Genomic DNA, 22,817 nt, shown 5'->3' with positions numbered 1-22,817 from the left:
CAGACAGACAGACAGACAGACAAGACAGACAGACATACATACATACATACATACATTGAGGCCATCAGAGAAATAGCATTGGCTTGGGGGGAATAGGAAAAATGTGCTACATTCACGGCATACTGACACTGCTGACAAAAGGAACGTCAAAGGTAACTTGATAACGATAAGAACATAAGAGAGATTTCACGGACGTATCCATGCCAAAGCATCAGATAATGTGAAGCATAAGGTATAAGAAATGATTCACTGACATGACATCACTGAGCTCTTCCAGCAGTCTTTCTGACAAAAACAATGCAATCACAACCCTTACTATATGCTTGCAAAATGTACTGGTTAGTTTGAATGTTTGTATCTGCAATGTATCTTCAGTATCGGTGATAGCATAGGCTTATTTCAGTGACTAATATGTCCAACTCTGGTCTACACACCACCTGTATATTGTGAGGGAAAAATTACATATTTACCAGATTTATTTGATATTATTCATTTTTAACTAATAGCAAGACATTTATGTCCTACTAGTGTCTGTGTTTTTATGGTCTCCACTCTAGTTCTCTGCAGCTAATCTGGGTGTATAGTCAGTCACCAGAGATGGCTTGAGCTGACAAATTAGTTAAAGACTGCATTACATAGACAAGAATGTGTTTAACTAAGGGTTAGCTTGGGAGTAAAACAATCCCTCATTGTCTAAAATCATTGTTGCATCAGAGAAACTAAGCCAGGGTGGGGTTAAGACAACAACCCACTTGCAGATAACGACAGGATGAACCCAGAGTGGCTTATGATGCTTGCATCATGAGATGGGTGGAACCAATCATGACTAATTTTTAGTGTCAGCTTTATATAGTACTCTGCATTTGTGTAAAGGTTAGGTTACTCGGTCCAACACTCAAGGGTGTGGGGTCGACCAGCCTCATTATTGCAATTATTAATCGATATTAAATAAAGATGGTTGTTTGAAGAAATTATAAAATCTCTCTCAGTACTGAACATTTTCCAAATACTTGACCACATACTGTAAAGGGATCACTCCAGACTTGTTCTAAACTATGTAAAAAGCTCTTACCGTCCACACAGGCTGGCATGGCTCTTGTCGTCCCAGCAATCTGTCCCTTCTTACAGGCGCACCGTGCAGTCTGTCTGGCGATGGTCCGTCTGGGCTGACTGCTGTCCCTGTCCAGCATCACAATCTCACATGTCCCTGCCGCCAGTTGACCTGGAAGTGGCATCACATAGAAAATACATTGTCAGAGTGGCAGAACATAGCACCTTTTTCCCCAAGAGAGTAAGTAGAACCATATAGGGTTCTTCAGTTTGTCCCCTTAGGAGAACCCTTTTTGGTGCTAAGTAGAAACCTTTGCAGAGAGGGTTCTAACTAGAACCTTTAGAGTTCTGTATATGGTTCTTCCAAGAACCTTCTATGAAGGGTTCCACCAAGAACACTTTCATCCTCTAAAGGTTCTTCCTAGAACCCTCTATGAACAGTTCTACCAACATTATTAACAACATTTAACTCTTTATGCCAATCCATTACATACAGTATATCATAAGGCCTTTCTTTGAGGGGCTAGTTATACCCTAAATGCGCACGCATACAAAGTTTTGTTTGTTCCAAGCAGAACCCGGCTAGGCAAAGCGAACGCCTGTGCCTCGCATACTTCCTAAAAAAGAAAGGGTATTTTTGGGGTCAAGTTTAAGGAACTCCTCTGTCTGCAGGGAGAAACTTTCTAGTAGAGCAGTGGGAAAAGAGGGAGGCGCATCGGGGCTAGTCGCATTAGAAGGGGTGGGAGATTAGGATATCTTGGACGGACAAGGAGGCATGGCTGAGTCAAATAGGAATCCTGAATTAATGAAGTGGTCTTTACAGTTTTTTTTACAATTGCTTACACATTAAAAGTGGTGCTCGAGGCACACTCAGTGGAACCATTAACTCATGTACCTAATCTTCAGACCAAGTCTGCAAAACTGCAGGCTATTATCTGCTTTACACTTAGTTTGCAATTGTAAAACACAATTTTTGCAAAACACTAAACACAGTTCTCTACATTGGACATATCATTCAAAACTGTGTTTCGTTTGGAAAACACCGCCGTTCAAAATGCCACACTCATTTGCCGATTGCCTACATCCAGTGCTCACGTGTGAAAACACTTACAGCTAATTACTTTACTTAGAAATCAGAGCTTGAGCACTATAAATTGGCTTCAGGTAGGCTTTCTTGGTATGGACAAAAATGGAGAGAGGGTTAGAGGAAGAGGAGTGGAGGGGACGAGGAGTGGGAAAAGGAAGAGGCGGAAGAGGCGGAAGGAGAACAATCACATATGCGATCCGGTCCACTTTGGTTGACCATGTGGTCCACCATGGTTTGAGTTTCAGGGAGGCTGGGCAGAGGGTTCAGCCTAACTTGAGCTGCTACACTGCAGCAAGTGTCATCTGGACATTTTGAAATGAGAACAGGTAAGTAAAGCTACCTTCTATACCATGCTACTGCACTTACAGCACTACATGAACATTTATATTACAGTTTTTTCCAACTGCTTACACACAATCTTTTCAAGTGCAAAACTACACACCAAATGTGAAAAACCATAAGCTATTTCTCAGCCTTTGACTCAGTTGTCAATTGCATAAAACACTTTTTTCAAAATACTACACACAATTCTCAACCTAAAACACAAAAATCTAACAGGAAGTGACTTGCTTTCCTTTTCCAAACACAACCAATCAAAATGCTACACTTATTCACCAGGTCACAAACACACTCCTCACATGTGCAAACACTAATAGCTTAACTGATCACTAACCAATCACTGCTTTACTGTAGTATAGGCCTATAAATAGGTCAAAGGTCAGATTACCTGTTTTGAACAATGGATGCCAACAATGGACAGAGAGCAAGAGGAGTAGGAGGGAGAGGAAGAGGACGGGGGCAAAGAAGAGAAGGAAGGAGAGGCATCTCTAATGAGACTAGGGCAACATTTGTTGATCATGTGATCAACCACGGTTTGACCATGAGAGAGGCTGGACTGAGAGTCCAGCCCAATTTGAGTCGATTTACAGTGGCGTCCATAATTCGAACCTTCAGAAATGAGAACAGGTATGCAACTATCTAATGACTATTTTAGCAGTACAGTAATGTACTGTAAAATACGTATGCCTTCATAGTATTGCATAAACATTTGTAACTCTAAGCCATCCATTTACTGCACTGCATTGAATGACTAAGGTTGGTTATCATGCTGTACTACCTTTTTTTGTACATTGTTTACAGTTCCTATGCTGAACACATACTGTGTTTGAATTCTGTACAGAGTGGAAAGGCAAAGACATCATGGCGGACGAGGATGCTTGTTTACAGATGTACAAGAGACTGCAATTATAAATATGGTCTATGTGGGGACATAGAGGTTGCCTCTGTCCAAGGTTGGATACGCCATGCTAGGAGATTCTTCCCTCGATGTTTGGCAAGAGAGAACCTATCTTGTGATGTGGACGAAGTATCGTGGCCAGACTCAGGCAGGAGAAGAGATGAAGTGTAGCTTAGCACTGGTGACTGCCACCCCCTCTACCAATTCCTGTACTGCCCCCTTGGGACGCCACATACATAATTGTGTTCTTTACTGTATTCTAAAGAATATACTTTTGGTTTACATATGTTTATGGTTTTGTTGTATGCTACTGTATACAACAGTAATGTTTGGCCTAATAAATATTTTATGTTTCTACATTGCATTGGTGTTTACAATGTACTTGTTACCCCTCTCAGCCGATTACTTTCAATTGTGTGTAGAGTTTTGAAAAAATGGAGACAGTTTTGAAAACTTGTGTAAGCAGTTGGAAAAAACTGTAACAGACTGAAAGAAATCCTGCACTCTAACCATTCACATGATTTTGCAGAATTGCTACACAACGCTTCAATGGAGATAGAAACCAGCTGTTCACAGCAGAGTAGGAACAATACATAATGAATATTGTCATTTCAAACAACCACAAGTTTACGACAACTGCAACACCACATCATTGACAACAGTATTCCATAACACACAAGTGAGTTTACCTGCACTTAGCGGTCTCCTGGAATGCAATCAGATTAGTATGAAGCTCTACAGAGTACCATTTGACAGTGACACAACTGTGCTATAAATATGTACAAGTAAGCTATACTATCCTGGCATTGGTATTCCAGTGTATTGTGCTACATATTGACTGCTCTGTCTAATCATACTGTCATACAATAATGTCTTGTCTGTTTCAGAGTTATGGAACTAGACGATGCTGCAGCGCATGATTTCGTCTACATTGATGAGGTCTGCTTCAACCTAGTCAAAACAAAACGCAGGAGAAGAAACCTCAAAGGACACCGCGTCAATGTCCCGGGACAGCGTTGTGGCAACATCACAATGTGTGCAGGCATTAGTCAGAACAGTCTTTCATCATGCCATGCTTAGTCCTTGCAAAACTACCCACATTATCACCGTCCTTGACACCCAGCATAATTTCTCATTCCCAATGGCCAGAGCAGTCCAGGTTTGTTGTCATCTGGGACAACGGAAGTTTCCACCGGGCTGCTCTGGTCCGCAATTGGTTCATTGACCATCCGCAAGATTTGATGCTCAACCTGCCACCATATTCTCAAATTCTTAACCCAATGGAAGGTATATGATCGCCAACCCCACCAACGCATACCCCTTCTCCAAGCGATGGAGGAGGCCTGTGGTGACATAGACAAGGGGGCATGCCAGGGCTGGATATGCCGCTCCAGACATTACTTCCCCTGCTGTTTAGCCAGTGAGAACATTGCTTGTGATGTTGATGCGGCACTGTGGCTAGACCCAAATAGGAGACGGGATGCACCCAATTGCTTTTTTTTCTTTATAGTAACAAGCCTGTTTTGTTTATCTTCTACTGTATTTGTTTTGGCTGTTACTGTTCATCCTGAAATCTGGATGTAAAAAAAATACTTGTAATTTTTTCCCAGCCTTGCATTTCTGTTAGTGTAAAGATATACTGAATATGCATACATACTGTATATTTGTGCACGTACATGCGAGTGCTATGACAAACTTCAGTGGACTCCACTGAACATGCAAAAGACACACGATAGAAGTCATTTATCACATCCGTGTGTAGTTGGGAGTGTATAAGAGCTAATCATTTGATGGTTTGTGTGTAGAGTTTTGATGCAAAAAACATAATTTTGAGAAGAGTTCAAATACTTTTGAATTAAGTGTTTGGTTTTGCAAGAGATGTTTTGGGATGTTGTGTGTAGTCTAGAGAAAAGGTGTCATAGTTTCAGAAATCATGTGTAAGCAATTGTGAAACTGTAAAGAGTTCAGCCATGTGCTTCTTGTCAGCAACAACCACACCAACTTGAAAACTTCTTATGGCTGGGGGGCAGTATTGAGTAGCTTGGATGAATAAGGTGCCCAGAGTAAACTGCCTGCTCCTCAGTCCCAGTTGCTAATATATGCATATTATTTGGATAGAAAACAATCTGAAGTTTCTAAAACTGTTTGAATGATGTCTGTGAGTATAACAAAACTCAAATGGCAGGCAAAAACCTAAGAAGAAATCCAACCAGGAAGTGGGAAATCTGAGGTTGGTCGATTTTCAACTCAGCCCCCATTGCTGATACAGTGGGATATTGGTCATGTTGCACTTAAGGCTTCCACTAGATGTCAACCGTCTTTAGAAACTTGTTTGATGCTTCTACTATGAAGGGGGGCTGAATGAGAGGGGAATGAGTCAGAGGTTTGCCAGCAGCCACGTGCTGGTCATGTGCATTTCACATGAGTGGTATCTCCTGTTCCTTTGCTTTTCTGAAGACAAAGAAATTCTCCAGTTGGAATATTATAGAAGATTTATGTTAACATCCTAAAGATTGATTCCATACATCGTTTGACAGGTTTCTACGGACTGTATCGGAACTTTTCGTCAGCAACTAGTGAAAATGATTCGTGAGTTTTGATTTGTTTACCAAACGCGCTAACAAAAGTAGCTATTTGGACATAAATGATGGACATTATCGAACAAATCAAACATTTATTGTGGAACTGGGATTCCTGGGAGTGCATTCTGATGAAGATCATCAAAGGTAAGTGAATATTTATTATTTCTGACTTCTGTTGATTCCAACATGGCAGATTTATGTATTTGTCTGAGCGCCGTACTCAGATTATTGCATGGTTTGCTTTTTCCGTAAAACTTTTTGGAAATCTGACACAGCGTTTGCATTAGGAGAAGTGTATCTATCTAAAGTTCCATGCATAAGACTTGTATTTTTATCAACATTTATAATGAGTATTTCTCTAAATGTTGTGGCTCTCTGCAAAATCCCTGGATGTTTTTGGAACTACTGAACAACACGCCAATGTATACAGATTTTTTTATGTAAATATGAACTTTATCAAACAAAACATACATGTATTGTGTAACATGAAGTCCAATGTGTGTCATCTGATGAAGATCATCAAAGGTTAGTGATTCATTTTATTTATATTTCTGCTTTTTGTGACTCCTCTCTTTGGCTGGAAAAATGGCTGTGTTTTTCTGTGGCTTGGCTCTGACCTAACATAATCGTTTGTGGTGCTTTCGTTGTAAAGCCTGTTTGAAATCGGATACTGTGGTGGGATTAACAATAAGATTACCTTTAAAATGGTATAAGATACTTGTATGTTTGAGGAATTTTAATTATGAGATTTCTGTTGTTTTGAATTTGGCACCCTGCACATTCACTGGCTGTTGTCATATCGATCCCGTTAACGGGATTTCAGCCCTAATAAGTTTTAAGGGACAATGACAGCTGTGAGGAGGGTTTATTCTCCAGGTCTTTAACCGTTTTCCAGAACTTCTTGGTTCGACTCAGAGAGAACTGCTCCTTAAAGTAACTAACTTTGGCCTTCCGGATAGCTGGAGTGCACTTATTTCTCTATTACCTGTACGAGAGCCAGTCAGCCTAAGTATGTGCGTGCCGAGCCTTTTGCCAAATGCAATACTTGTGGTGGAGTAACTTTGCAAGCTCACGGTCGAACCAGGGGTTGAACCTATTAATTCTAATTTTCTTTATGGGGGTGTGTTTACAATATCACTGAAGATATAAAAGAAGGTTCATGCTTCTTTGGCAGAGGGGATCAAGCTGATTCTTTAGAGGCCAGGTCAAGAAGGAAGGCTTGCTCATTCAAGTTTTCTTTTAGCAAGAGTCAAATCGGGACAGGTCGTTTAACTGAGCAGCCATTACGAGCACAGGCTATTTGAAAGTTTAATGCTTAAAACCAGCAAATCAAATTGTTTGGGGACAGACTTGGAGACAACTGAGCACCAAAGGTGATTCTTGGGAGAGATTGCCACTCCCCCACTTTTGGAAGATCTGTCTTGCTGAAATAAAAGGTTGTAGCCAGAAAGGTTAACACCAGTATTCAAAACACTCTTTCATAACCACATCTCAGTAATGACCAACACATCTGGATTGGAGCTGTGAACCCACACTTTCAATTGATCCATTTTAGGCAATACGCTTCTAGTGTTAACGTGCAGAAAACCCAGGCTTATACAAGTGCAGAAATCAGTGAAACAGATATCAGGGCACAGGGCATATTTGGGGCTAGCAACAGTAGATGGGCCAGGGTGTACATGCACATTTCCAGATTTAACCAGTAATTCAATCAAGGCATGGCAGAGGACAGGGAGAGCTCTGCAGTGTTGATTTATGACATTTGAATGTGCATTAGATGGCAACAGGATCATATTATACAGCAATTTCATCAGGTAACATGAATACAAAGCCAGCGAGAGGTGGTTAGAATAGGATCGGGGGCCAAAAGTCAGTGTAACCAATAGAGAGTCAGAGTCCCGAGTGTGTGAACAAACAGTCTGTTCCACAGTAGGGTAAACAAGAAAGTTGATAGTCAACAAAGCATGCAGGAGTCATGAGGCAAATAGCGAAATAGCAAAATGCACAAGAAAAAACGAAAAAAAAAACGACTTCAGGCGAAGTGATGGCTGCCCTTGGGGCCACCTGCATTGAGGCCAATGTTGGGCCGATGAGCAAAGGCATATTGGCCCAATGTTGGCAGCCTACCTGGGTCCAAGGTTTTAACCCGCATTGGGCCCACATCGTGCCAATGTGGAAATGTTTGCCTTTGAAAAGATAAGCTTATTTAGTGAGGGCTGCCCTAATCAGAAATGGGCTGCCCACACTGGGCCAATGTGGAGCCGATGACCAAAGGCGCATCTGCCCAATGTGGGCAGCCTACATGGGGACAATATTTTAATCTGTATTGGGCCCACATCTACTAATGTAGACATCTTTGCTGGGCCTCCTCTTCCAAAAATAATTATTCAGATGAAAACAAATCTTGGTAGAACCCTATCCCTCTGCAAAGAATAATTTTGGAACCCTTTTTTCTAAGAGAAAAAGCTAATAAAGGAGCCTAGACAATTGCTTAAGAGGGCATTTTGGAGGAATGTTTTTTATTCTAATACTTATTAGACCACACAGACTTTACCCCATGGTATTTGTTATTCATTTCTCATTAATTGTAAATGTTTTATCACCCTACCTCCATGGACGTGTTGCATTCACTAGCCATGAATAAAATATATGAATACTGATGAACCCTCCAATCACAGCACAGCGTCCCCCTCACTTCCTGAGTTATTCAATCAGGTGACCTCTGACCTTTAATCAACTTCTTGCTGCTCACCCATCAACCGCATACGCACACACACACACGTATGTGTATACAGTGGGGCAAAAAAGTATTTAGTCAGCCACCAATTGTGCAAGTTCTCCCACTCCCACATTGTAGGATTTTTTATGAATTTATTAGCAAATTATGGTGGAAAATAAGTATTTGGTCAATAGCAAAGGTTTATCTCAATACTTTGTTATACACCCTTTGTTGGCAATCTGTTGTTGACTTGCATAAAGCTGGAAAGGGTTACAAAAGTATCTCTAAAAGCCTTGATGTTCATCAGTCCACGGTAAGACAAATTGTCTATGAATGGAGAAAGTTCAGTACTGTTGCTACTCTCCCTAGGAGTGGCCGTCCGGCAAAGATGACTGCAAGAGCACAGCGCAGAACGCTCAATGAGGTTAGAGACCTAGAGTGTCAGCTAAAGACTTCTCTGGAACATGCTAACATTTCTGTTGACGAGTCTACAAACCGTAAAACACTAAACAAGAATGGTGGTGTTCATGGGAGGACACCGCAGAAGAAGCCACTGCTGTCCTAAAAAAAACATTGCTGCACATCTGAAGCTCGCAAAAGAGCATCTGGGTGTTCCATAGAGGAAACCGACATCAAAACCACATCCCAACTGTAAAGTATGGAGCATCATGGTTTGGGGCTGCTTTGCTGCCTTAGGGCCTGGGCAGCTTGCTGTCATCAATGTAAAAATTAATTCCCAAGTTTATCAAGACATTTTGCAGAAGAATGTAAGACTATTTGTCCACCAAGTGAAGCACAATAAAAGTTGGGTGATGCAACAGGATAACGACCCAAAACACAGAAGTAAATCAACAACAGAATGGCTTCAACAGAAGAAAATACGCCTTCTGGGATGGCCCGGACAGAGTCCTGACCTCAACCCAACCTCAACTCGATTTCACACCAGACATCCTAAGAATATTGCTGAACTGAAACAGTTTTGTGAAGATGAATGGTCCAAAGTTCCTCCTGACCATTGTGCAGGTCTTATCCGTAACTACAGAAAACATTTGGTTGAGTATATTGCTACCAAAGGAGGGTCAACCAGTTATTAAATCCAAGGGTTCACATACTTTTTCCACCCTACACTGTGAATGCTTACACATTGTGTTCAATAAAGACATGAAAATGTATAATTGTTTGTGTGTTATTAGTTTAAGCAGACGGTGTTTGTCTATTGTTTTGACTTAGATGAAGATCAGATCAAATTTTATGACCAATTTCTGCAGAAATCACGGTAATTCCAAAGGGTTAGCACACACACACACAGTGGCAAGAAAAAGTGTGTGTGTGTGTTTGTGTGTGTATATCTCTATACTCAGAAGGAAAACATTTCCTCTCACTGTACACTGCATTTATTTTCAGCAAACTTAACATGTGTAAATATTTGAATGACCATAACGAGATTCAACAACTGAGACATAAACTGAACAGATACAGTATGTGACTAACAGAAATTTAATAATGTGTCCATGAACAAAGGGGGAGTCAAAATCAAAAGTAACAGTCAGTATCTGGTGTGGCCACCAGCTGCATTAAGTACTGCAGTGCATCTCATCCTCATGGACTGCACCAGATTTGCCAGTTCTTGCTGTGAGATGTTACCCCACTCTACCACCAAGGCACCTGCAAGGTCCAGGACATTTCTGGGGGAAATGGCCCTAGCCCTCATAGGCCCAGACGTGCTGAATGGGATTGAGATCCGGGCTCTTCGCTGGCCATGGCAGAACACTGTCATTCCTGTCTTGCAGGAAATCACGCACGGAACGAGCAGTATGGCTGGTGGCATGCTAGAGGGTCATGTCAGGATGAGCCTGCAGGAAGGGTTCCACATGAGGGAGTAGGATGTCTTCCCTGTAATGCACAGCATTGAGATTGCCTGCAATGACAACAAGCTCAGTCCGATGATGCTGTGACACACCGCCCCAGACCATGACGGATCCTCCACCTCCAAATCGATTCTGCTCCAGAGTACAGGCCTCAGTGTAACATTCATTCCTTCGATGATAAACACGAATCCAACCATCGCCCCTGGTGAGACAAAACCGCAATTCGTCGGTGAAGAGCACTTATTGCCAGTTCTGTCTGTTCCAGCGACCTAGAAGGCCAGCATCCTGGAGTCGCCTCTTCACTGTTGACGTTGAGACTGGTGTTTTGTGGGTACTATTTAATGAAGCTGCCAGTTGAAGACTCACACTCCTCTTTCTAATCTGGTTAGAGCCAGTATGCGCTGTTCTGTGAATGGAGTAGTACACAGCGTTGTTCGGGATCTTCAGTTTCTTGGCATTTTCTCGCATGGAATAGCTTTCATTTCTCAGAACAAGAATACTGATGAGCTTCAGAAGAAAGTTCTTTGTTTCTAGACATTTTTAGCCTGTACTCGAACCGACAAATGCTGATGCTCCCGACACTAAACTAGTCTAAAGAAGGCCCGTTTTATTGCTTCTTTAATCAGAACAACAGTTTCAAGCTGTGCTAACATACTTGAAAAAGGGTTTTCTAATGCCTATAGCCTTTTAAAATCATAAATTTGGATTAGCTAACGCTTTTGAGTATAGAGATATACACACACACACACTTTTTCTTGCCACTGTGTGTGTGTGTGTTAACCCTTTGGAACCCTTTGGAATTACCGTGCCATTGGAACACAGGAGTGATGGTTGCTGATAATGGTCCTCAGTACACCTATGTAGATATTCCATTAATAATCAGCTGTTTCCAGCTACAATAGTAATTTACAACATTAACAATGTCTACGCTGTATTTCTGATCAATTTGATGTTATTTTAATGGGCAAAAAAATTGCTTTTATTTCAAAAACAAGGACATTTCTAAGTGACCCCAAACTTTTGAACGGTAGTGTATATATATATATACACACTCCTGTGTGACTCCCTCCCCTTGCTGCTCACCCATTAACCCTGGTCTGTGTTAGGAGCCCCATTTGTCATCCGTCGAGGGTTAACAGTGCCAGGAAGGGATAACTGTGATTGGCAACAGGGTCAGAGGTGTGATTTAATTTGGCCCTTAGTCACCACAGAAACTAATTAACTCAACTAACGGGTCATTCTCAGGGTAATAGTGATCCATCAAGACCAGGATGCTAGAATGCTGTGGAGACCAATTTGCAGTGGAACGGTGTGCCGATAGGGGTCGCCTACAACTTTAAATGCATATAGTGTTTGTGTGTGTACACTACTTTACCGCACACTAGGATGTACAGTGTATGTGTTTTTCACTTCCAAATCTTCATATATATATATATATATATACCAGCGTGAACACTTAATACATACATAATATGGCTCACTTGCATATGCTTTAGCCTGTGCACCTGTCAAGGTGGAGAGGTAAACAAACCCATACTGTGTTACAGCATGTTACAAAGAGGAAACTAGGTAGTTTACATAACCCTATGTTTGAAGTAGCCAATCCAATTTATGCATGGATCTGTGCAAACTGTAGAAAGAAGGAAGCCATGCTGTGGCTAAACAGATAGTCAGGGATGGGCAAATATTATAAAACACAATTACAAAATACCATAAAGATCAACATTTCAAAAATAAACTACAAAATAGTTGTATGTTGAAATGTTTTTCAGTGAAATACTTCAGTGAAACACTTAGTATTTTTAAATACAGAAATACATTTGCATGTAGCGCCCCGAAAAGCGACAACATTCTCAGTAAATATTACAGAAACGTTTAACTTTCTATGACTGTGATATTTAGTTGTTTATCTTTCTTAGTTGAATGCACTGACTGTAAATCACTCCTGATAAGACTGTCTGCTAAATGGCCAACATTTAAATGTATGTATAGGTGAAAATGAACATGCCAAAATAAACTGCAAAAAACACTGGTCATTATTATTGGCCTTGTTTTGAGGGTAGATTTCATTGGAATAATACTTCCCCATTGTTAATTTATATTTAGTTAATTTAGCAAAAACTTTTATCACACCATAGTCCCATCAAACGCCTGATACCAATACAGGGAACAAAGCCATATTAATGCAAATGATTTTGGAATGAGATATTCAACAAGCAAATATCCACATAGTTCTTGCCATGTAGTGTATCACTTAATTTGGCACAGAACTCTCACTAACGGGTGCAACAAATATATCTGCTTACAAGGCAGGCACGACTTAAAAAATGTTAATGAGACAGTGATTATTTCTCCTCCCACAATATTTCTCCACGATGCGGCATTATATTCAGTTTACTGCAGTAAATATATAGAAAAACAGCAATATAGTACTTTATTGTTGAGTGGCAATTGCTAATAGAGAATATTTCATTAGGCCTATATATTACAGCATACAAACTGATATTTGGCATTTATACCACTTGCACTTTAGGCCTTAGGCTTCTAAACTGACAGTGACTACAGGACAAAACAGATCAAAGGACATAACCTCTCTACCAATAACGGTTTGCAACTTGCTGCCACTGATATGTTCTTTATATGAATGTGATTGCTGGATAACCAGTACCACATATCATCTAAAATGGTACAGCACTCTCACTAACAGGTGAGAAAAATATAGCCTCTTAGAAAACACACCTCAAAACATGTTATTGAGTGGGAATCAACAATACCATGCACTCAATAGTGCTCAAAAGGTTTTTGGCAGTTCAAAAATGCAGTATGGTACTGTATTTTGAATTACTGTAAATTACTGTCATCAATTGGCCAGTAAGATACTGTAGTGTTTCAGGACAAGGTTTTTAGATACCCTAAAATACATTCTCACTCACGGTTGCAACACATATTGCCTCTTACAAGGCATGCCTTAAATTAATGTTAATGAGCCAGAGACTCTGTCTTCGTCCAAAACATTTTCCCAAATTGCAACATAATTAATATTGTAAACACAGTTAAGGTATTTTACTGTGCATTCCAAAGTGTTTTACTGTTAAAACTACTGAAAGGTCTTAGTGGGCTGTAAAACAAATGTACAGTATTTTACTGTGCACTCTACAGTAATCTACTGTATTCAGTTCATACAGTATCATACTGTTGAATATTACAAAAACATCTAACAGTGTAACTGTACACTTGCAGTTCCAACATTAAAAGAGCCAAATGTAGTTCTCTCTTTGTAAAGACAGGATGAAAAGATACAGCCAGCACTTATCAGCACCTACCTGTATCTTTAGTGATAAATAGATACAGATCTGCAGAGACAGAACACAGGGCTGTAATGCCTTGCTATAACTTGTGATGTCTTGTGTGCGTTGGCTTTTGATGGGGATGTGATGTCGGCTGCCTTTGCACCATGTCATAATGTACGATGAAGGGGTTTTAATCTCTGACTGTGTCCTTCCCAGCAGGGGCCTATGACTAAAGAACAATGTGAGAGCTCATGATTTTCCTTCATCCTCCCCCTTCTCCTCCTCTTCTTTCTTCTGCCTCTCTCACTTGTCTTCCTCTGCTCTTCATCACGTGTTTCACTTAACTTCCTCCTCCTCCCTGTCTCTTTATTCTCCCTCTGACCCTTGTCTTCCTCTGTTCTTCATCAGACGTGTCACTTAAATTCCTCCTCTTTCTTCTCCCTCTCTCCCTTCATTTCCTCTGCTCTGCTCTTCATCCCGGGTTTCTCTTAACTCCCTTCTCCTATTTCTTTTCCCTCTCTAACTTGACTTCTTATGCTCTTCATCGCACAATTCACTTAACTTCCTCCTCCTCCCTTCGTTGTTCTTCTCATTTATCTTCCTCTGCTCTTCATCACCTCTCACTTCACTCACTCACCTCCTCCTCCTCAACTCACTGCTCATCTCCTCCTTTCCTCTCTCCCTTATCTTCATCACGTGTTACACTTAATGCCCTCCCTCCTCCTACCCCTCCTCCTCTTCCTCTTCTTCCTCCTCTTCCTCCCTGCCTCTCCAGGTGATGCAGGATAATGACTTGGCATGTGTGCGTTGCATCAGGCACAGCAACAGAGTTGGTTTTTATTTTTACACTCTTCTACAAAGGAGCCACTCACTGCCTCTCCCTCTGTCAGAGCCCCCTGTGAAATAATCATTTTTTTGTTCACTGAAAATGAGAACATTTCCCTGTCCACCACTGTCTCATTATATACAACATGTGGTTCACTTTGGTGCTGGATAACATTGTGTCATAGAGGCACAAAGAGCAAGAGTGACTTTTATGAAGATCTCCTGCTGCTTTTAGCTAGGCAGAGTACCTTTCCAGTCTTACTGCACTGTTTTACTATTAATGAGTGGTCATCTACAGTCCAAACAGATTCCTCTGTGTGCTGGTGATGGGTAATTACACCTAATTATTAAGAACTGAGCACTGCAGTCGGTGTAAAGAATATATTTTGTGTTGCATCCATCTCAGGGCTTTGAATTAAAAGAATGGTGTCCAATACACAATCTTCTCTATGAGACTGAATAATCCACCCAACAATGGATGGACACCGCTAGTCACATATACTGAGACACATTGTTAAAATGGCTTGAACAAAACTAATGTTAGCCCGATTGATGTATGATCTTTCTGTCCTGTTGTCATCCTGGCACGCGAGATAGCTGATTAAAATGTATATGTCCGGCCCTTCAGGGAAATGAAACCTCCATCCACAGTTAAGATGGATTAACTTGGCCAGGCATACAACTTAATACACAGCAAGATTATTCATATGTTCCTGTGCTTTGTTATTTCTTTGAGCGATCCCAGAAACACATTAAGATTGTTTTTTTGTACCGTGTCATTTGACAAACGTCTGGCGCAGCAGCGAGTACACAAGGACGGAATGCGTGATTGATTTTACGTTCCTGTCAACGCCTTTGGGCCCCTACGGTCTCAGAAGTCTGCTCGTCCGTTTTTTGTGAGGAAGAAATGCTCTTGACTTTTTTTCTGCACTTCAAAAAAAATTCACCGTGAGCATCTTTAAGTGTGAATCTGACTAATCAATGCTTTGCTATTTATAAGTTGAGTGGTTCATGTGATTTTTTTTTTTAAATCGGCCAGGAAAATGTAAACAAGGTCATAAATAAACAGAAAATTACATGGTTTCAAAAACTGCTGGAAGTCATGTAGAGGACTCACTCTGTATGTATTCTGTAATCTTTACATTCCCATTTCAGTATTTCCAGTTTCCATTCTATTAAATTCAAATGTAAATTCCGACTCCAGATTCGACTTGGGGGAAAAAACAGAAGTGAAGAGAATGAAAAACATTATTTTGCTAATTACCACTTTAATTCTTGGCATCTTGTGCTGCATGTAGCCCCTCGAGGCGGTACTGTAGTAGAGTTCAAACTAGATAACGATGCACTGGAGTACAGTATTTTCCCTCCAAAATTACAATGCCTATAAAAAAGCCTCTACTCTGAGCCCCTCAGCAACAAAATAACAGTGTGTTACAGAGCAGATAAGGCCACTCCAGTGACTTTCGTTCACTATCAATCTCTACTGTATGGGAAGAGGACTCAGCTTCTGCAAGTACAGGCTCTATGTAGCCAGAGATGAGAGATCACAGAGGGCTAGCAGCACTACTCTGCACCCTCCTCACCCTGACCCAGTCAATGGTCAACAAGACAGGGCAGAACAGAACACATTCATAACACATTCATGCAGTACAGCCAAAGATAAGCAATTTCTACAAAGTCTTGGCGATATCCATCACACGCATTCGACTACATTTTGCCGAAATACATAATGTCCTTCAGGGAAGTGTGGCAAAAACTGTAGCCTTGCTAGTTAGACAGTATGCACTGCAAGTCATATTCCTTTTTATGTTTCATTCTAACCATGGAGTTAGTTATATACAGCAGGTATATCTCTCTAGTCACCCCCAAAACCAATTCTTTCTTTGGCCGCCTCTCTTTCCAGTTCTCTGCTGCCAATGACTGGAACGAACTACAAAAATCTCTGAAACTGGAAACACTTATCTCCCTCACTAGCTTTAAGCACCAACTGTCAGAGCAGCTCACAGATTACTGCACCTGTACATAGCCCACCTATAATTTAGCCCTATCAACTACCTCTTTCCCAACTGTATTTAATTTATTTATTTATTTTGCTCCTTTGCACCCCATTTTTATTTCTACTTTGCACATTCTTCCATTGCAAAACTACCATTCCAGTGTTTTACTTGCTATATTGTATTTACCTTGCCACCAAGGCCTTTTTTGCCTTTACCTCCCTTCTCACCTCATTTGCTCACATTGTATATAGACTTGTTTATACTTTATTATTGACTGTATGTTTGTTTTACTCCATGTGTAACTCTGTGTTGTTGTATCTGTCGAACTGCTTTGCTTTATCTTGGCCAGGTCGCAATTGTAAATGAGAACTTGTTCTCAACTTGCCTACCTGGTTAAATAAAGGTAAAATAAATAAAAAATAAATAAAAAGTTGTTTTACTTACCGCTGTTGCCTTGGACACGATTTCAATTATTTAGGGAATTTAGGCACAGGTTGCACTTTGTGGTAAATGCAGGCAATACATAGAATTTGATTGATGAATCTCTAAACATAAGCATGGTGATAGTGTGTGAATACAGTACTCTTAGAAAAAAGGTATTAAGTAGAACATATAGAGTTTTTCAGTTTGTCCCCATAAGGGAACCATTTTTGGTGCTAGGTGGAAACCTTTGAACCCTCTATGTAGGGTACTTCATAGAACACACTGTAAAACGTTCTACCTAAAACTCTCCATGAGGGGTTCTAGGCAGAAGTTAAAGGTGCACGTCACATGCACACGTACAAGGAAATGCCTTTCTTGCAAGCTCTAAACCCAACAATGCAGTAATCAATAATAAAAATGACGTAAGGTAGAACAAAAATACACAAGAAATAAAGATAAGAAGAACACAAGAAAGTACGAAAGCATACTATACATAGGATCAGACAGTTCTAGTACCATATCTACAATGTGCAGGGATACTGGAGTGATAGAAGTAGATACAGTATGTACATGGTAAGGTGACTAGGCATCAGGATATTTGATAAAGAGTAGCAAGAGTGTATATGATGATTGTATGTGAGTGGGTGTGCGTGTGTGTTGTTGTGACTCTCTCCTGGGTGAGGATCAAAGGTGCCAGATCAGCTTGGCAAATGTATGACAGGAAAAAGAGAGTTGTGCCGGTGTTGACACCATAACGGCCGGTCATAAATTGTGTGCTGCAAAAGGGTCTTTCCTGCCCTGCAGTATTGGGAAAGGAATTCCTTTGTTATAGAGACATTTTGCTGCCCAAAAAGTGTAACGGCAAAATAATTAACTTCGGGAACAATATTCATGAGATAGGAATGTTAAGAATGGTCCGTGGGGATCTAATCCTGTCATATTGCTTTTCATTTTGTGATGTCATTAAAAACTGTATAACTAAAATACTGTAACTTAGGAAGGAAACACATTCTGTCAAGTTTATATCTAAATGTTGTATAAAATATATGATGAAGTATGAGAGTTTTTTGGAAAGATAGAAATGTGATTTTATCTTCTAATGAGATAATGGTTTTTCATGTCCGTTGCACATTAACTAAGACACACCACTAATGAGTTCAGTGGTCGGGAGCTGTAAAGTGGTCGGGAGCTGAACCCTGAATAATCCACCGGAGCAGATGGACAGTGTGAGCCGGACGTTACGAATGGTTGAATCTACCAGATCTGACAGCGTAGACACCAAAAGACGTGAGACCATGGTTTACACGTTGAAATGGTTAGAAACTCTAAAGCTTTCAACCTCAACACTAGATGAGAAGATAACCTCACCTACGAAACTAGAAACATTCACAGTCGGCAGCTGTGCATGTAAAAGTGGTCCTAGAACTTTGACTGAAGACATGAGGTGGGAAGGAAGAATCCCATCTCAGACAACCATTGGTGCATCTGAAGTATTTGTCTAACAAACATTTCACTACCAGAAAAGCTCTACAACTAAGAAGTACATTGTGACTTCTGGGGGACAACCAGAGCCTTACATCGAGCTACTCCCCATAGACGGATCGATTGGTTTCAACTGAGAGATGACAGAGAAAGACATCTACGCGCAAATATATATATATTGCATTTCTTATCCGAATGAGCGGTGGTTCATGTGCAAAGTATTACTATTCCTTTGAGCGTAGGTTCCAAATGTATCCAAGTGTTGTCTCTCTTTGTCCCTCTCTCTCTTTACCTACCCCTTCTTCTCCATATGTGTAACAAGCCATTATATCTTGTCAGTCTTCTAGTTTAATCTTCTAGTTTAATTCGGGGGACGGTAACTCGTTAAACAACCTCTTCCGTGGTGCCCCAAATTCCTAATGAGTTAATTGTTACATGATTAATTTAATCGGGTAACAATTAAATATAGTTAGTTGATTCAATAAATACCAGTCATCAGATTAATAGTAGTCACATCACAACAGTGTAGAGTCAGTATAACTGTGCATATTATGTGAGTGTAAGAACATAATGGAGTGAGTGTTTGTGTGTGTTGGATTGTCAGTGTGTGTGAGTATGTAGGGCCCTGTGAGCGTGCATAGAGGGTGCAAATATATGAAATAATCTAAAATGCAAGGGTCAACTCAGATAGTCCATGTAGCCATTTTGTTAGCTATTTAGTTAGAAATATTGTAGTTTTATGTTGGTGTCAGACTTGAAGAAAAGAGAACAGTCTATGGCTTGGGTGACTGGAGTCTTTAACAAATTTCTGGGCTTTCCTTTCACACTGCCTGATATAGAGGTCCTGGATGGCAGGAACGTACAGCACTGTCCACACCACCCTCTGCAGTGCCATGCGATTGAGGGGGTGCTATTGCCATACTAAGCTGTGGTGCAGCCAGTCAAGTTGTTCTCAATGGTACAACTGTAGAACTTTTTGAGGATTTGAGAGCCCATGACAAACCTTTTCAACCTCCTGGGGGGAAAGAGTTGATGTCGCGTCTTCTTCACGACTGTGCAAAACATTTATAAGTCCTTAGTGATTTGGACACCGATGCTATTTCCTATAGTCCACAATCAGCTCTTTGGTTTTACTGATGTTGAGGGAGAGGTTGTTGTTTACGGCATCACACTGCCAGGTCACTGGAATAATTGAGTTGATGTGTGCCATAACTAGCCATAACTCAAAGAACTTAATGTTTACAGATTTGACGGAATAAAGCTTTGGATGTCATTGATCACATGCTTCTGATAAAGTGATACAGGCATCGGCACACTGCTTCAAGGTTCACTCATGACTGTACGGACAGGCACGACTCCAACACCACCATTAAGTTTGCCGATGAGCATTTGCTGTGCACCGATCCCATATCAGCCAAACGTGCTAGCCGACACCAGCCCAACACAGGCTAGCCCACACCAAGCCCACACCAACCCAACACGGGCTAGCCTACACCAGATTAACATAGGCTAAACCACACCAGCCCAATACGGGCCAGCCCTCACCAAACCCAACACGGTCTAGCCCAAACCAAGCCCACACCAGCCCAAAACGGGCCAGCCGAGCATGGACTAGCCCACACCAGCCCGACATGGGCTAGCCCACAACAAGTTGAACACAGGCTAGCCCACATCAATCCCACACCAGCCTAACACAGGCCAGCCTACAACAGCCCAACAAATGCTATCCCATACCAGCCCAACAGGGGCTAGCCCACACCCAGCCCAGCTAGAGGTGTTGGCTTATTATAATATTTGGATGTGTGGTTTGCACACAGTTATTTTTGTTAATGATGAAGTCTGTAGCCCTTTCCTGCAGTCAACTATCAAAAGCGCCCTTTTTGACCTCACGGGTGGAATGCTATTAATATTTTTCATAATGTGACGAAAATACGGTATTTCTATGTCTTTCTATGTTTAGTCTTCTGTGATGTATAAAACTGTAATATTGGGATGCAAACTCAAAATTAAATACATTTCAACTCTCTATCTGACATGGTACAGGTCTCTTATTTTTTAAGCCCATAACCATGTGTGTGAGGTACATACTTTCGTTTAAGAAAACCAAGAATCACTCCGTGTGACTGATGTAGCCCACTGCAGTAAAAGGTTATTAAAAATACTTAAATAAGTGCATGTGACATATGAGAAACTTGCATTTCTTTTGTTCAAAACATATGTATGATAGTAACAACTTGTTTGTCTTTCTGATACAATGTGTCATGTTCCCTAAGTGCCTTTATAAAAATTTGCCAATTTATACATTGAATCCAATTGTAATAAATCAATTAAAAATAAATCAATTCCTATTAAATAGAAAAGGTGCATCGGCCAATGTGGGCATGTTTGCCGGGGTTCTTTTAAGTTAATTTAACCCTTTACCGCATTCGATCACATATTTATGATAAAATCAAATCAAATGTATTTATATATCCCTTCGTACATCAGCTGATATCTCAAAGTGCTGTACAGTGATCATTGTTGAGTGATCCCTGCAGCGTACCATCGCCAATATGAACAGTAGCAACAGAACGAATGATGCAACAAATGTGTCGAAACAGCATTGTTGTCTGAAAAGCATCTAAACCATGTTTTGTACTGATGGTAAATAAAGGTCTTTATTTAACTTTATTCCACAATGTACCCTTTTATTGTTAAAGAAAAATGCAAACTTCATCATCCAACCATCACATGGAACACATCCACAGCCAAACTCATTCCTTAAACCAGTCTAAATAACAGGTTGTGCTTACAAAAAAAAAAAAAAGAATAAGTTAGCGACCTAATAGCGACCTACCTGTTTACAATGCACCTCATCTTTGGTGAGCACAAGGAAGAAATGTAATATCGTTTAGAAAAGAGATGTGTGTCAGCTAAGATAACAGCAGTTAAATTCTTTACGATGGCAGCCATGTTTGTTTATGCGAAAACTACCTAATCCCAGAATGCCATTCACTATAAAATGCAAATAAACAAAGTCAAAGTCAAAGATGGCTGTGTCCATTTCCCCGACCCCAAAAATAACTTAATTTGGCCACTTTTCAGCATATTACAAATCTTTGATGTACTTGTTACAGTGTATATACGATCCAGAGCACATGACTTGACAAATCGTTTACGGTCTTTGACAAATCACAAAGTAAATAAAATGTTATCACCTCACAGCTCTTCACCCCAAATACAAACCTACTGCCTAGCATAACCGTAGCGTAAAAGCTAATCAGGGTTGCCAGATTTGGGTGAGACTATTTTAGAGGGGTTGGTGGGGGTTTCGTTTAATTTGTGGGGGATTTCAAGTCCATGGGGGGTAGAAATCGGGTGAAGGTATATCTTGGTGGGATATGATGCAGGGAATATTACTATGAAGGGGGATTTATCAATAATGGGGGCAAACATATGAGAAGTTTATAAGCTAAATTCAATTAAAAACCCTAGAAAGGAGGGTACGAGCTGGCATCACTGGTAATTACAACCTAGGCCAGTCAAGTGAACCATTCCTTCACCTTGTTTTGTTATAACATCTTTGGTCTGACAGACATTTACATGACAGCCAGAATGCATTGTATGATGTCAACAAACATGGTGCCACACATAGCTGGCATTTAGCTTAGCATTAGCTCATCATAATCAGGACAACCTTCCAAAAAGTATTTTACACACATCATATGTGTTCATTACAATCTATACAAGAATCGGAATGCATGATGTGTCTTCAGTACTTGAAAACATGTGAATAAAACAGTAAATACATTATGCCCCAACACTTTCATATAGTGTGCTACAGTAGAAACGACAACACGATACACAGAAACTATAATGATAACTTAATAAGGCATCTACTTGATAGGAACGCATACATGTCCAAATTATTATAAGTAAGGAAAACAACAATGTAGGCAATGCAGGAGCAGGCTGGAATATGAGCCACGGGGAAAAAGTTTGTGCAAGTTCTGTACTGACTGGAGCTGTCTGCATACTTGAACTGGGGAAACACTGGGGAAGTGCTTTGGCTCTCGTCGAAGAGAGAAGTTTATCCAGCTCATCCGTGTCCGCAACATTGAAATGGGCGACTTCTATGTGAATTAATGAGGAGAAAATAAAACTTGTTCGAAAATAATTTGAAATTGACAAGTTGAAACATAGCCTATATATAATTAGCAGGCAGCGGTTTGAGGGAAATTAACTGTCTGGTTGCGTAACAATCACATTTTGGAACTG

The 22,817-nt window shown here is 40.5% G+C and overlaps 1 protein-coding gene across 3 annotated transcripts in view; it reads right to left on the bottom strand.

Moving 5' to 3' along the window:
• Positions 1 to 22,817, bottom strand: part of LOC110500285 (chemokine-like protein TAFA-5) — a 159,556-nt gene that overhangs the window by 71,978 nt on the left and 64,761 nt on the right. For all 3 annotated transcript variants that reach the window (XM_036957699.1, XM_021577581.2, XM_036957698.1), the window contains exon 2: positions 1,073 to 1,222. In XM_036957699.1, the coding sequence (XP_036813594.1) occupies positions 1,073 to 1,222 (150 nt within the window). The remainder of the gene's footprint in view (positions 1 to 1,072; positions 1,223 to 22,817) is intronic.

Source organism: Oncorhynchus mykiss, chromosome 21, assembly GCF_013265735.2.
Source record: "Oncorhynchus mykiss isolate Arlee chromosome 21, USDA_OmykA_1.1, whole genome shotgun sequence".
Classification (NCBI taxonomy): Eukaryota; Metazoa; Chordata; class Actinopteri; order Salmoniformes; family Salmonidae; genus Oncorhynchus; species Oncorhynchus mykiss.
Note: the sequence above shows the minus strand (reverse complement) of the source record. Positions and strands in the feature narration are given on the sequence as shown.